Source organism: Dreissena polymorpha, chromosome 3 (genome assembly GCF_020536995.1).
Source record: "Dreissena polymorpha isolate Duluth1 chromosome 3, UMN_Dpol_1.0, whole genome shotgun sequence".
Classification (NCBI taxonomy): Eukaryota; Metazoa; Mollusca; class Bivalvia; order Myida; family Dreissenidae; genus Dreissena; species Dreissena polymorpha.
The window spans coordinates 53,043,890-53,058,355 of NC_068357.1; the positions used below are offsets into that span (position 1 = coordinate 53,043,890).

The following is a 14,466-nucleotide window of genomic DNA, read 5'->3' on the forward strand; positions in this document are numbered from 1 at the left end:
TCTATTGATTTTGAGGTCACAAGGTCAAAGGTCAAGGTGACCCGAAATAGTAAAATGATTTTCGGATGATAACTCAAGAACGCTTTTGCCTAAGATCATGACACTTTATAGGTACATTGGTCGTGACTCGCAGATGACCCCTATTGATTTTCAGGTCACTAGGTCAAAGGTCAAGGTCACAGTGACAAAAAACGCATTCACACAATGGCTGCCACTACAACGGACATGCATGTTTTACAAACAGCCCTTGTTTATTTAATTTTACAGGTATAAAAATGTTCAAGAAGTTTGCTCTAAAATTTTAGAGTGTTACAAGAAATTGTCTAATGGCCCAGTTCAAAGGGCATAACTCAGAAATGAGTCGATAATTGGTCATGAAGAGTGTCATACACATGTACATACACATGGTGAGAATATGTGTTTTAATTTCAAGTAATCGCCTTAGAAATAAGGAAGTACTGGTTAGTTCCACAACCTTAAAGTATTGGGACAATCTAACAGACAGAGACTCTTATACAAGTACATCCTACTTGTAGAGATATATTATTAAGTTTATTTTGTGGCTCCTCCTAGCAGTAAATATACAACAAACTTCTATAAAAGGTATACAGTCTTTATTACATTCAACAAAAAACTCTATCAATAACAATCCGTTACCTTCAAATAAAACCCATAAGCTTGGAGTAATGTATGCAAAGATATTTTCTAAAAACGTTTAACTGAAAATTAAATCTCCAAAAAAGCATGCAGGACATGTATTTGATTCATCAAATGAACACAATGAAATACCTTCAAAATTTTGAATCCTGAAATTTGCCGATATGCAACAAGGTAAACGGACAAAATTTCTACTTCCAAAGCTGATCAACATTCTTTGTCATCAATCATCAAGGAAGTGTAATGCATTCCAAATAACACTATATACCGAATGAAAGAGAATAGAGTTGTTTTATATGGTATAAATTTCTCTGCTTCTGTTAGTCATAATAATACAACGTTTATCCTTAGTAATTTGGGTCTGATGTCCTTTACCTATCAAATTATGTATTTATCACTAGGGACTTATTTTTAAAGTCTATGCTAGAGCTTTGTCACAGACCTGACGAATACCCCCACATGTCGCATTGACACATAATATTTTCATGTCGTCTTCACAAAAAACAGCGGACACCATGCTCAATTTTTAAAACACACTAAGTGACACATTGACCTAGTTTTTGACCCAGAAAGGCCCATGTTTTAACTTGGCATTAAGATCATCTCCATAAAACTTCTGACCAAGTTTGGTGAAGATCAGATGTAAACTACTTGAATTAGAGAGCGGACACCATGCTGAATGTTAAAAAACGCACTAAGTGACCCCCTGACCTAGTTTTAGGCCCGGAAAGGCCCATGTTCAAACTTGTCCTAAACATCTTTTAGATAAAACTTGTGACCAAGTTTGGTGAGGATTGGATGAAAACTACTTGAATTAGAGAGCGGACAACATGGTGAGGTTAAAAACGCACTAAGATACCCCCTGACCTAGTTTTTGACCCGGCATGACATATTTAAACTTGACCTAGACATCATCTAGATACAACTTCTGACCACGTTTGATGAAGATTGGATGAAAACTACTTGAATTAGAGAGCGGACAACATTAAAAAACACACTAAGTGACCCCGTAACCTTGTTTTTGAACCGGCATGACCCATATTCAAACTTGCCCAAGCCATTATCAAGATACAACTTCTGACCAATTTTGGTGAAGATTGAATTAAAACTACTTGACTTAGAGAGCGGACAACATGGTTAGGTTTAAAACACACTAAGTGACCCCGTGACCTAGTTTTTGACCCGGCCAGGCCCATGTTCGAACTTGACCTACACATCATCTAGTTACAACTTCTGAAGGTGAAGATCGAATTTAAATATCTTGAAATAGAGAGCGGACACCATGCTCAATGTGTAAAACGTACTAAGTGACCCATTGACCTAGTTTTTTATCTTGCATGGCCCATGTTTGAACTTGGCCTTCAGATCATCTAGATAAAACTTCTGACCAAGTTTGGTGAAGATGGCATGAAAACTACTTGAATAAGAGAGAGGACACCATGCTGAATGTTAAACAAGAGCACCGCCTTGCGGGTGCAGACCGCTCATCTATTTTCTTTTTTAAAGGTGAAGGGACTCTCATTTTCAATCACAAAGGAGGGAGGGGTGGAGTGAAGAGCGGTGCATTGTGTGGGGGTGTGGACATTTATTACATTTTCTTCCAAAAATGCGAAAAAAAAGGAAAAAGAAAATCGGGGGGGGGGGGGGGGGGGGTTGGGTGGGGGGGGGGATTCTTGGGTGCGATGGTTGGACGGTATTTCAAACATAAAATAATAAAAATAAATATTTGTGTTTTTTAACCGTTTCATAAAAAAAAATTGGGGTGGGGGGTGAGGTGGGGGGGTATAGTGTGAGGGGTGTGGTGGTAATTTGTGAGATGATCTAAAAAAAAAATAAAAAAATAAAAAAATAAGGGGGGGGGGGGGGGGATTAGGGTGGGGGGAGGGGGGGGTGGGGGGGGGATTCTTGGGTGCGATGGTCGGACGGTATTTCAAACATAAAATAATCAAAATAAATAGTTTTGTTTTTTAACCGTTAAAAAAAAAATTGGGGAGGGGGTGGGGGGGGGGGGGGGTATAGTGTGAGGGTGTGGTGGTCATTTGTGAGATGATCTTAAAAAAAAAAAAAAAAAAAAAAAAAAAAAAAAAAAATAGCGGGGGGGGGGGGGCACGGGCGATGGTTTGGGTGGAGTCTATTGTGGTATGTCAGGTAAGAGTAGTTTTGTCAAAGTATCAATCAAATCTAATCATAAATAAAGAAGTTATGGCAATTTTAGAGAAATTTAATAATTTGACCTTGAGAGTCAAGGTCATTCAAAGGTCAAGGTAAAATTCAACTTGTCAGGTACAGTAACCTCATGATAGCATGAAAGTATTTGAAGTTTGAAAGCAATAGCCTTGATACTTAAGAAGTAAAGTGGATCGAAACACAAAATTTAACCATATATTCAAAGTTACTAAGTCAAAAAAGGGCCATAATTCCGTAAAAATGACATCCAGAGTTATGCAACTTGTCCTTTTACTGTACCCTTATGATAGTTTGCGAGTGTTCCAAGTATGAAAGCAATATCTATGATACTTTAGGGGTAAAGTGGACCAAAACACAAAACTTAACCAAACTTTCAATTTTCTAAGTATAAAGGGCCCATAATTCCGTCCAAATGCCAGTCAGAGTTACATAACTTTGCCTGCACAGTCCCCTTACGGTAGTTAGTAAGTGTTGCAAGTATGAAAGCAATAGCTTTGATACTTAAGGAATAAAATGGACCTTAACACAAAACTTAACCAAAATTTTCAATTTTCTAAGTATAAAAAGGGCACATAATTCTGTCAAAATGCACGCCAGAGTTATCTAACTTTGCCTGCCCAGTCCCCTCATGATAGTAAGTAAGTGTACCAAGTTTGAATGCAATAGCATTGATACTTTCTGAAAAAAGTGGACCTAAACGCAAAACTTAACCAAAATTTTCAATTTTCTAAGTATAACAAGAGCGCCGCATGACGGAGCAATATACGCCCGATTCGTGTGCCATTGGAGATGATACACTGATGATTGATGTATTTGTTTTGGAAATAAGCAAAAAAAACAACAACAACTTATATAACTGATATATTCATATATATGCATTGATATCAATAAGTGTACACTTAGTCTCATTTGTTCTCTAAAACACAATATTTAAATCATAATTGTTTAGACCCCCATACCACTTTGACGCAGGATAAAAAGTTGTTTAAAAGTTTCGGATGAATACAATTTGAATTAGAGTCCGGACAAAGTGGCGCCGTTGAAAATGCACTAATTGACCCTATGACCTAGTTTTTGACCCGGCATGACCCATATTCGAACTTGGCCTATATATCAACTAGATGCAACTGCTGACCAAGTTTGGTGAAGATCGGATGAATACAATTTGAAGTAGAGTCCGGACAAAGTGGCCCCTTTGAAAATGCACTTATTGACCCTATGACCTAGTTTTTGACCCGGCATGACCCATATTCGAACTTGGCCTAGATATCAACTAGATGCAACTGCTGACCAAGTTTGGTGAAGATCGGATGAATACAATTTGAATTAGAGTCCGGACAAAGTGATGCCTTCCGCCCGCCGCCCGCCCGCCCGCCAAGGGGTTTCACATAATACGTCCCGTATTTTATACGTTTGTATAAAAAGGGCACATAATTCAGTCAAAATGCACGCCAGAGTTATCTAACTTTGCCTGCCCAGTCCCCTCATGATAGTAAGTAAGTGTACCAAGTTTGAAGTTTGAATGCAATAGCATCGATACTTTCTGAGAAAAGTGGACCTAAACGCAAAACTTAACCGGACGCTGACGCCGACGCAGACGCCGACGCCAAGGTGATGACAATAGCTCATATTTTTTTTTCAAAAAATAGATGAGCTTAAAACGCACTAAGTGACCCCATGACCTAGTTTTTGACCCGGCAAGGCTAATGTTCAAACTTGGACTTAAGATCATCTAGATACAACTTCTGACCAAGTTTGGTGAAGATCGAATGAAAACTACTTGAATTAGAGAGCGGACAACATGCTGAATGTTTAAAACGCACTAAGTGACCCCGTGACCAAGTTTTTGACCTGGCAAGGCCCATGTTTGAACTTGGCCTAGACATCATCTAGATACAACTTCTGTCCAAGTTTGGTGACGATCGGATGAAAACTACTTGAATTAGAGAGCGGACAACATGCTGAATGTTTGAAACGCACTAAGTGACCCCGTGACCTAGTTTTTGACCTGGCAAGGCCCATGTTAAAACTTGGCCTAGACATCATGTAGATACAACTTCTGACCAAGTTTGGTGAACATCAGATGAAAACTACTTGTATTAGCGAGCGGACACTTAATACGGACCGACAGACAGACCTTCAGACCAACAGACAAGTTCACTCCTATATACCCTCCTAAACTTCGTTTGTGGGGGTATAATTATTATCATGAAACATGAACAGAAAGTGAGAATTCATTGATGAAGGGATTTAATGTTAGCATGTATTTATACTTGTTTCTGCGTCTTTTATCACATAATGTGTTATGTTTTGCATAGTTTACCCTCAGACAACAAAGAAATAAATTCAGACTTAATTGTGGTGGACATTTTGTTGGATGTGATTTTTTTTCTTTCTTTGAGCTGAAATAAACATCAGATCATAAACATGAGATACTAAAAAAAACTATTTTAAATTAATTCCAGCATGGAGATGTCTCAAAAAAAGTGATTCACTGTACAATGATTGGCCGATCTTGAATGACACCAACACTTGAGAGTCAATTGATTATCAAACACAGATGAATTTTCCATTTAAAGTGACTTACTTCTGCACCCCCTCTGGCAGGGAGTTGATCCGGTCTGCGGTGGCATTGCCGCTGCGGTACTGACACAGCTGTTCACACGCAATGGTCAGCCACAGGGGATTCTCTGAGGACGGGTGGGCCAGCAGGCGGTCTAGCTGACCGTTGGACAGCTTCTTGCCGTACTTGGTCAGCATGTTGGCGACAATCGCCTGCAAAATATAGTAAACAAGGAATGAACCTTATGAACCTTATTATGTGTGACTTGGGGTGAGATAATCGCCTTTAAAATAAAGTGAACAGCGAATGAACCTTATTTTATGAGACAATTGCACTGATTGTTTTATAGACAAACAAGAGATGTGTTGTCAGAAACACAATGCCCCCTACAGCGCCGATTTGATACATGTTTTTTGACCTTTGACTTTGAAGGATGACCTAGACCTTTCACCACTCAAAATGTGTAGCTCCATGAGATACACATACATGCCAGATATCAAGTTGCTATGTGAAGGGACATAGAAATTATAAGCATTTTCGAAACCTAAACGCGAAACCTAAACGCAAAGTGTGACGAAAGGACAGACAGACGGACGGTCCGATCACTATATGCCCTCCTTTGGGGGTTTAAAAAATTTAAGATTTGAAGATTGAAATCCCTCGTAACTACCAAACAAAATCTTTTTGAAATGGTCTCAAGAAGGGATCACTTAACCCTTTACCACTCATACGCAATTTTAACTTTGTAAAGGCCCTTAGATAATTTATTTAATTGACGATCGTTCTAAATAGATTCAAGTTTTTAGGGCTTTATTTCTAATCCAAAAATACACATAAGCAACAAACAGCTTAAAACCATAACATTTATTGGCAGGCTGTTCTGATTTTATGCTCATTTCAGGTAGCCATTTTCCCTTTGCTTTTGAGTGATTAAGGAATATAACGGTTAGGGTTATAACGGTTTTAATTTGAGAGTATAACATAACCACGGACCTTCCTGGTGTTCATATCCAGGGGCGTGATCTGCAGCTCTATAGGCTTGGTTTCCCGCTTCATCAGCGTGACGTGCTGCGTACAACCGCTGACAGATGAGAAAATGATGCGAACAAAGGGGGACAACTTGCGCGGGACCCAGCTCATTATCTTCGAAGCTTGGTCTTCCGAGAACTGAAAACATACATGAGAATAGTTTAAATAACCATTTAGGATATTGACAAATGATGTCCTACCATAAAATACTAGAGATAGATGATTAAAGAATATTATTTTCAAAATAAAATTACATTACATGTAGTGTTTAAGAAGTTTAGGCATAATTTCCTATCATACAAACAAACAAACAAGTATCAAGAGCTGACTGTAAATTGATTGCACTTACTAAACAAGAGCACCCCTAGTGGGTGCAGACCGCTCATCTATTTTTCTTGTTAAAGGTTAAGGGACCTATCTCAATACTTCATTTAAAAAGGAGGGAGGGGTGGGGTGGAGAGGAGTGTATAGTGTAAGGGTGTGGTCATTTATTACATTATCTTCAAAAAAAATAAATTTGGGGGGGGGGGGGGGGGATTCTTGGATGGGATTGTTGGATGGTGTTTCAAAAATAAAATAATAAAAATAAATATTTGTGGTTTTTTTTAACCATGTTAAAAATAAATAAATGGGGGGGGGGGGTCGGGAGTTGAGAGGGGGTAAAGTGTGGGGGGGGGGGGGGGGAGTGATTTATTATATGATCTTTCAAAAATTAGAAAAAAAAATGGAAAAAAGTATATAAAAATTTGGGGGGGGGATTCTTGGGTGGGGTGTGGGGATGGTTTGGGAGGAGTCAATTGTGGTATGTCAGGTAAGTGTTGTTTTGTCAAAGTATGAATCAAATCTGATCATGCATAAAGAAGTTACGACAATTTTAGCCAAATTTAATAATTTGACCTTGAGTCAAGGTCATTCAAAGGTCAAGGTCAAATTCAACTTGCCAGGTACAGTACTTTCATGATAGAATGAAAGATTTTGAAGTTTGAAACCAATAGCCTTGATACTCAAGAAGTTAAGAGGATCTACACACAAAATTTAACCAAATATTCAAAGTTACTAAGTAAAAAAAAGGGCCATAATGCTGTCAAAATGCCAAGTTATGCAAGTTGTCCTGTACAATCCCCTTATGATAGTTAGCGAGTGTACCAAGTCTAAAAGCAATAGGTATGATACTTTAGGAGTAAAGTGGACAAAAACAAAAAACTTAACCAAATTTTCAATTTTCTAAGTATAACAAGAGCTGTGTTTGTGTAACACAATGCCCCCTAATGCGCTTTGAAGCCATATATTTGACCTTTGACGTTGAAGGATGACCTGGACCTATCACCACTCAAAATGTGAAGCTCCATAAGATACACATGCATGCCAAATATCAAGTTGCTATGTTCAATATTGTAAAAGTTATGACCAAGGTTAAAGTTTTGGGACAGACAGAAAGACACACACAATGACAGACAGGCCAAAAACAATATACTTCCAATCATTCGATCTGGGGGCATAAAAAGGGCACATAATTCTGTCAAAATGCCAGCCAGAGTTACATAACTTAGCCTGCCCAGTCCCCTAATGATAGATAGTAAGTGTTGCAAGTATGAAAGCAATAGCTTTGATACTTTAGGAATAAAGTGGACCTAAACACAAAACTTTACCAAAATTTTCATTTTCTTAGTATAAAAATGGCACATAATTCTGTAAAAATGCCAGCCAGAGTTATCTAACTTTGCCTGTCCAGTACCCTCATGATATTAAGTTAGTGTACCAAGTTTGAATGCAATAGCTTTGATACTTAATGAGAAAAGTGGAACTAAACACAAATCTTAACCGGACGCCAACGAAGACGCTCAGGTGATGACTTAAGCTTTTTTCTTTTCCAAAAAAATAGATGAGCTTAAAAAATTACAATCAAGGCTTTGACACAATGGAAAGCAATAAAGGAGTCTCTTACTTAAAAAAAATCCTCCCATAAACTAACCATTTTTTAACAACTTAGCTTTACACTCATATTTTGGCTTGAGAAAATATGCAAATTTGTAATGTTTGTAATCAAATCACCATGGGAATTTCTCACCGCAATATTACAGTTTATTTTTGTTTCTCTTGCTTTTTTATAAACACTTACCAGACATAAAGCTTAGATTTACCTTCGCGTGTATGCCACTTTTCATAATCAAATCTTACGTACTTTTGGAGTGATTGCAGTTTATATTTTCAGAAACAGTCACATGACTTGGACCTCTGAAGAAATAAAAGGTTATGCATAACCCTGTGAACACTCTGATTGTCTCTACAGGGTTGGACAACCAAAGTGTATGTACTACTAAAGCAATTTTTGGTAACAGTTAATTGTCCAGTAACCTATGCTGAAACATAAAAGGTTATGCATTATCCTCTCTTACTGTTTATACAATATCTTCTACCAGTCCATATATTCTATGTGACTTTAAACTGCCTTATCACTGTATTAATCCATTTACACTCAAATTCTCTAAAAAAATTGACATCTATTTTTAGGGAGTTCTTATAAGATGGGTCCCAAGTTCTCTAATGAAAATCTGAGGTACATTTTGTGGGCTTTTAAAGAAGAAAATATGGTTGATGTTTAGTTTTGAATGGAAGCAAAACTGGCCTTAAATCAGTTCTGTGTGATTTTCAGAACAAGTTGATATGATGAGCACATACTTGTAAAAGTTAAGTTTGATGAAATACACACAAGTCTTCATGCTGAAAGAAATCTCAAAGATAGAGATACAAATATGAAAAGTTTGTACTCTTAAAAATGTTAAATCACTCTAAATTCTAATTGAATTATGTTTCTAAACACTATTACAACTAATACATCTCTAGACATGTGGATGAAACTCAAAGTCTAAATGTTTCTCTAAAGTTCTTCACCACCTGAGCTAAGACAAAACTTGCACTAAGACATATTTTTTAGACAAGAAGCAAATCTCGCCCAGACAAAACTTTAGCTAAGACACAGTTTCAGTTAAGGCACAACTTGAGCTAAGACACAACCTGTGCTAAGACACAAACTGAGCTAAGACAAAACTTGAACTAAGACACAACCTTAGCTAAGAAACATTTTAAGCTGAAACACAACTTGAATTAAGCCTTAACTAAAGAAGTTAAGACACTCTGGTATAGATGCAATATTAGGCAAGGCATAAATAAGCCTAGACAAAGCTTAAGCTAAGACATAACAGCAGCTAAATCAGAACTTGAGCCTGAATAAAACTTGAGCTCAGACTAAACACAAGCTCAACACACCTCACTCTCAAACTTAATCAAAACTTGAGCCTTAATACAACTGGAGCTTAGAAACAACTCGAGCTCAACACAACTTGACACATATCAATCTAAATCTTATCAAATACAAACTAAGACACTACTCTACAGACTGACACAAGTGGAGCTAATGTACAGGTCAACCTTTCTACGAAGGGTTGTGAGACTTGAGTCACCTGGTTGATGGCGTCCACCATCACAATGAGCGGCTGGGTGTTGGGGTTGGACAGCATGCTGCACACCTGCTGGGCCGCCGCATTCACATCCTTGGGTATGTTCGAGTCCTGACATAAACAAGATGGGGGCTACATTTTATAGCACCTTTTCACATTTGCTTGATGTAATAACTACTTAAAATCATAAGCCCAGTTATAATATTCGGCCTGTATTAAAGAGGCCTAGTTTGACTTTAATGAAAGACAAACCTAAACAAGGGCTGTTTGTAAAACATGCATGCCCCCCATATGGGCTGTCAGTTGTAGTGGAAGCCATTGTGTGAATATATTTTTTGTCACTGTGACCTTGACCTTTGACCTAGTGACCTGAAAATCAATAGGGGTCATCTGCCAGTCATGATCAATGTACCTATGAAGTTTCATGATCCTAGGCCTAATTATTATTGAGTTATCATCAGGAAACCATTTCACTGTTTCGAGTCACTGTGACCTTGACCTTTGACCTAGTGACCTGAAAATTAATAGGGGTCATCTGCCAGTCATGATCAATGTACCTATGAAGTTTCATGATCCTAGGCGTAAGCATTCTTGAGTTATCATCCGGAAACCATTTTACTATTTCGAGTCACTGTGACCTTGACCTTTGACCTAGTGATCTGACAATCAAAAGGGGTCATCTGCTAGTCATTATCAATGAACCTATGAAGTTTCATGATCCTAAGCATAAGCATTCTTGAGTTATCATCCTGAAACCATTTTACTGTTTCGAGTTACTGTAACCTTGACCTTTGACCTAGTGACCTGAAAATCAATAGGGGTCATCTGCCAGTCATGATTAATATTCCTATGAAGTTTCATGATCCTAGGCGTAAGCATTCTTGAGTTATCATCCGGAAACCATTTTACTATTTCGTGTCACTGTGACCTTGACCTTTGACCTAGTGACCTTAAAATCAATAGGGGTCATCTGCCAGTCATGATCAATGTACCCAGGTTTTTTTCCCACTTTTTGGGAAGATAGCCCATGGCTTTGGAATTGGGAATTTTATCGGCATTTTCATGAAATTGGGAAAATTAATTTATTAGCCTTTTTTTCCACACGAAAAGTCCACTATTTAGGGAAATAATAAATTTGATATAACACTTTATAATCATTAAAATTAAAAGAACAAAATCATAAAATACTTTTTTAGATGTAATTGAATTAAAATTTAGATAAAATACGCATAAGACATTTCTTTCTAAAAAAAAAAAAAATTTTTTTTTTTTGGAAACTGGGAATTTTTTGCCACATTTTGGGAAAAAAGTATACTTTTTGGGATTGGGAACATAGCCGAATTTCAGCTATAAAATCGGGCCAAAAAAAACCCCTGGTACCTATGAAGTTTCATGATCCTAGGCCTAAGCATTCTTGAGTTATCATCCGGAAACCATTTTACTATTTCGAGTCACTGTGACCTTGACCTTTGACCTAGTGACCTGAAAATCAATAGGGGTCATCTGCCAGTCATGATCAATGTACCTATGAAGTTTCATGATCCTAGGCCTAAACGTTCTTGAGTTATCATCCGGAAACCATCTGGTGGACGGACCGACTGACGGACGGACGGACCGACCAACCGACATGTGCAAAACAATATACCCCCTCTACTTCGAAGGGGGCATAATAAATTGTGAACTGTGTATATTTTTTTTAAATTTTACATTCTTCTTTCATAGATGTTCTGCTAGTTTTCACTCATCATTTTTTTTCTGTTAAAAATATTATTAAGATCCTATATACTTGCTTTAAGCTGATAAAACACTCTTACACTGTATTGGCATTTTGATGTGCTGTGCAACACAACTTTGGGCCAGTAAAACAGCTTTGGGCTTCAGTTCTTTTTTTTTAGAAACTTAAAACAAATTGATAATTGCTCTGTTAAATAGGGCAAACATTTCATACCGTTATGAAGTCCATACTCCTCAGTAGGCGTTTCAGCAGTGGCTCTACAATTGTTGATCCTGGGATGGCACCAACAAAGTGATAGAACACATGCCAGCTTCTACCGTCAGATCTGTGGGGGAAATCGTGGGCTTATTCACTGTGAAACTACATGTCCATAATTGATGATCTGGCTAGCTCAGTTTCCAGAGCACTGGACCGCAAATTCTAGGAATGCGGGTACTATTACCCATCCAGCCAAATAATTTGTGTGAGGATTTATTACTTCTCAGGTCATTCTTAACTTAACTCATAATCACATTGGGCAGTTGTTGGTTGTAAGTTACTGGCACAAGTATGTGCATGTTGTAGTAAATATCCAGCTTACCCAGGAAAATCGTACCCAGAGTAATGAAAGTAAACTGAGTGCAGTGATATAACTGGCGAACATTTACCTTTGAATATGGCAAAGACTCTAAAGAATCTAAGCAAGAGCATCTCATAACGGTTGCCAACGCTCGGCTGCGGGTGCAGTTTTGAACAAGCAAATTTGTTGCATTGATATCCCCCGCCATTATACAAAAATTTCTGGACAGATGGACAATGCCAACGTGCACCATCCTCTTATCCATATATATACTCATAACAAGTTTCAATGAAATCCATCAAAGCACTTCCAAGATATGGCTCCGGACACACACAAAAAACATTTGTTCAAAATACAAAGGGCCATAACTCTGTTATTATCAGATGTTATTATCTGATGGTGTATAATGCCATTTGGCATGTATCATCCTCTTATCCATATATATACTCATACCAAGTTTCAATGAAATCCGCCAAAGCACTTCTAAGATATGGCTCGGGACACAAAAGTGCCGGACGGGCAGACGGAAAGACAGACGGACGGACTGACAATGCCAAAGCAATATCCCTCCGCCTATGGCGGGGGATAATAAATGAAAGCTTGTCAGAATTTTTTTTTTTTTAAGAGGTCACAGTGACTTTGACCTTTGACCTAGTGACCCAAAAATGGGTGTGGAGTGTAAAACTCATCAAGGTGCAGCTACATATGAAGTTTCAATGTTGTAGGTGGAAGCACTTTCATTTTAGAACCAATGTTCAAAAGGTTAACAAAATGTTAAGGTTTTAGCACGACGCGGAGGGCTGACGACACTATGAGCTGGCTATGACAATACCTCGGGTTTTCTCCGAAAACAGCCGAGCTTATAAATGAGAATTTCTCACAATTATGCAATCAAGGGCAAGCCAGTTTTCACAGTCCCAATAGCTATGCTATATTCCAGATATCAAGGGAAAGCCAGTTTTCACAGTCCCAATAGCTATGCTTTACTCCAGGTATCAAAGGTTGGCCAGTTTTCACAGTCAAAATAGCTATGTTTTATTGCATGTGCTTGGCAGGAATGCCATGAGTCATTTTCATTTTAACTTGCTTCTCAGAAGGCAATTGGGAGCAAGATTCAAACATTTGACATACGGCTCCTTACATGAATACCCTAAACCACTCAATTGCAATTTTACTTTATGCTATCCCCATGTTATAACATGGTAGTCAAAATAATCTGTAGTCAAAGTACCCAAACATTTCCCTACCTTTTCAGTTGTCCGTTCTTCGCCCTCTGCGTGAGCTGTTCTGCCACCTTGCACATGACAGACGACTTGCCGAGCCCTGGGTCACCTAGCAACATGAGTGGCACATCCTTGTCTCCATTGAAAATGTACTCCTCTATCTGCAAAGAAGGTAACAACCTTGTAAAGAAAACATAGAGGCGAGTGACCCAAGTAGTTACAACCCAGATCTCTACATTTCTGGAATTACCAAACAAATACAGACATACAAACAACGCTGAACCATTTTATTCGCCACTAATAGTTACATTCAATAACGAAAGTTTAAATGGTATGCGATTTTTTTAATTCGAATTTGGTTAGCTGGGTTGGTATCTGCAGATAATATGCGTGTGTTTTTTTTCAGTAAAAATCGAGTACATTCCTGAACAAAACTAATAAGTAGTCTTCATTTCGATTTTGGTTCATTTATTTCATTAATAAATTCTGTTATTTCAGCGAGGGGTTTGTATCAAAAATCAAAATTTGAAATATGCTATTTTACAGCACTGCCATAAAAAAAATTATCATCTTTTGCCAAGCCCTCATAGTCAAATTCCTATCCAATGTTTCAATTGTTGCTTATCGGCGGTAAATCTTGGCCAATTACACATCATTTTTTAAAAAGATTATCAAGTTAAAAAATACTGTCTTATTGTATTAAAGGCCTTTTCACGTTTGGGTTAATTGACAAAATTGAAAAAAGTTGTTTCAGATTCGCACATTTTTGTTTTTGTTATGTTATTTGTGAGAAAACAGTAATACTGAACATTTTCCATGCTCTAAAATATTCATTATATGCATCTTTTAACGATTTAAAAACACGAAACAAATTAATAATTTGGAGAGTTCTGTTGTTGTCGTTATATTTTGTTAAGCTACAAGGATTGCTTATATAAAGTGTAAAATACAAATAGCATTGTATCCGGAAGGATGGCTGAGTGGTCTAATTGGTAGACTTTTTACTCCAGGACTTCAGCAGTCAGTGGTTCGAGCCCTACTGAGGGTTACCTTTT

The 14,466-nt window shown here is 37.7% G+C and overlaps 1 protein-coding gene across 2 annotated transcripts in view; it reads right to left on the minus strand.

The window, feature by feature from the left end:
* LOC127874162 (TPR repeat-containing protein DDB_G0287407-like) overlaps positions 1-14,466 on the minus strand; it is a 76,290-nt gene that overhangs the window by 17,917 nt on the left and 43,907 nt on the right. For both annotated transcript variants that reach the window (XM_052418353.1, XM_052418354.1), the window contains exons 9-13: positions 13,436-13,572; positions 11,843-11,954; positions 9,898-10,005; positions 6,401-6,574; positions 5,432-5,619 (exon numbers count right to left, since the gene is read on the minus strand). In XM_052418353.1, coding sequence (XP_052274313.1) covers positions 5,432-5,619; positions 6,401-6,574; positions 9,898-10,005; positions 11,843-11,954; positions 13,436-13,572 — 719 coding nt within the window. The remainder of the gene's footprint in view (positions 1-5,431; positions 5,620-6,400; positions 6,575-9,897; positions 10,006-11,842; positions 11,955-13,435; positions 13,573-14,466) is intronic.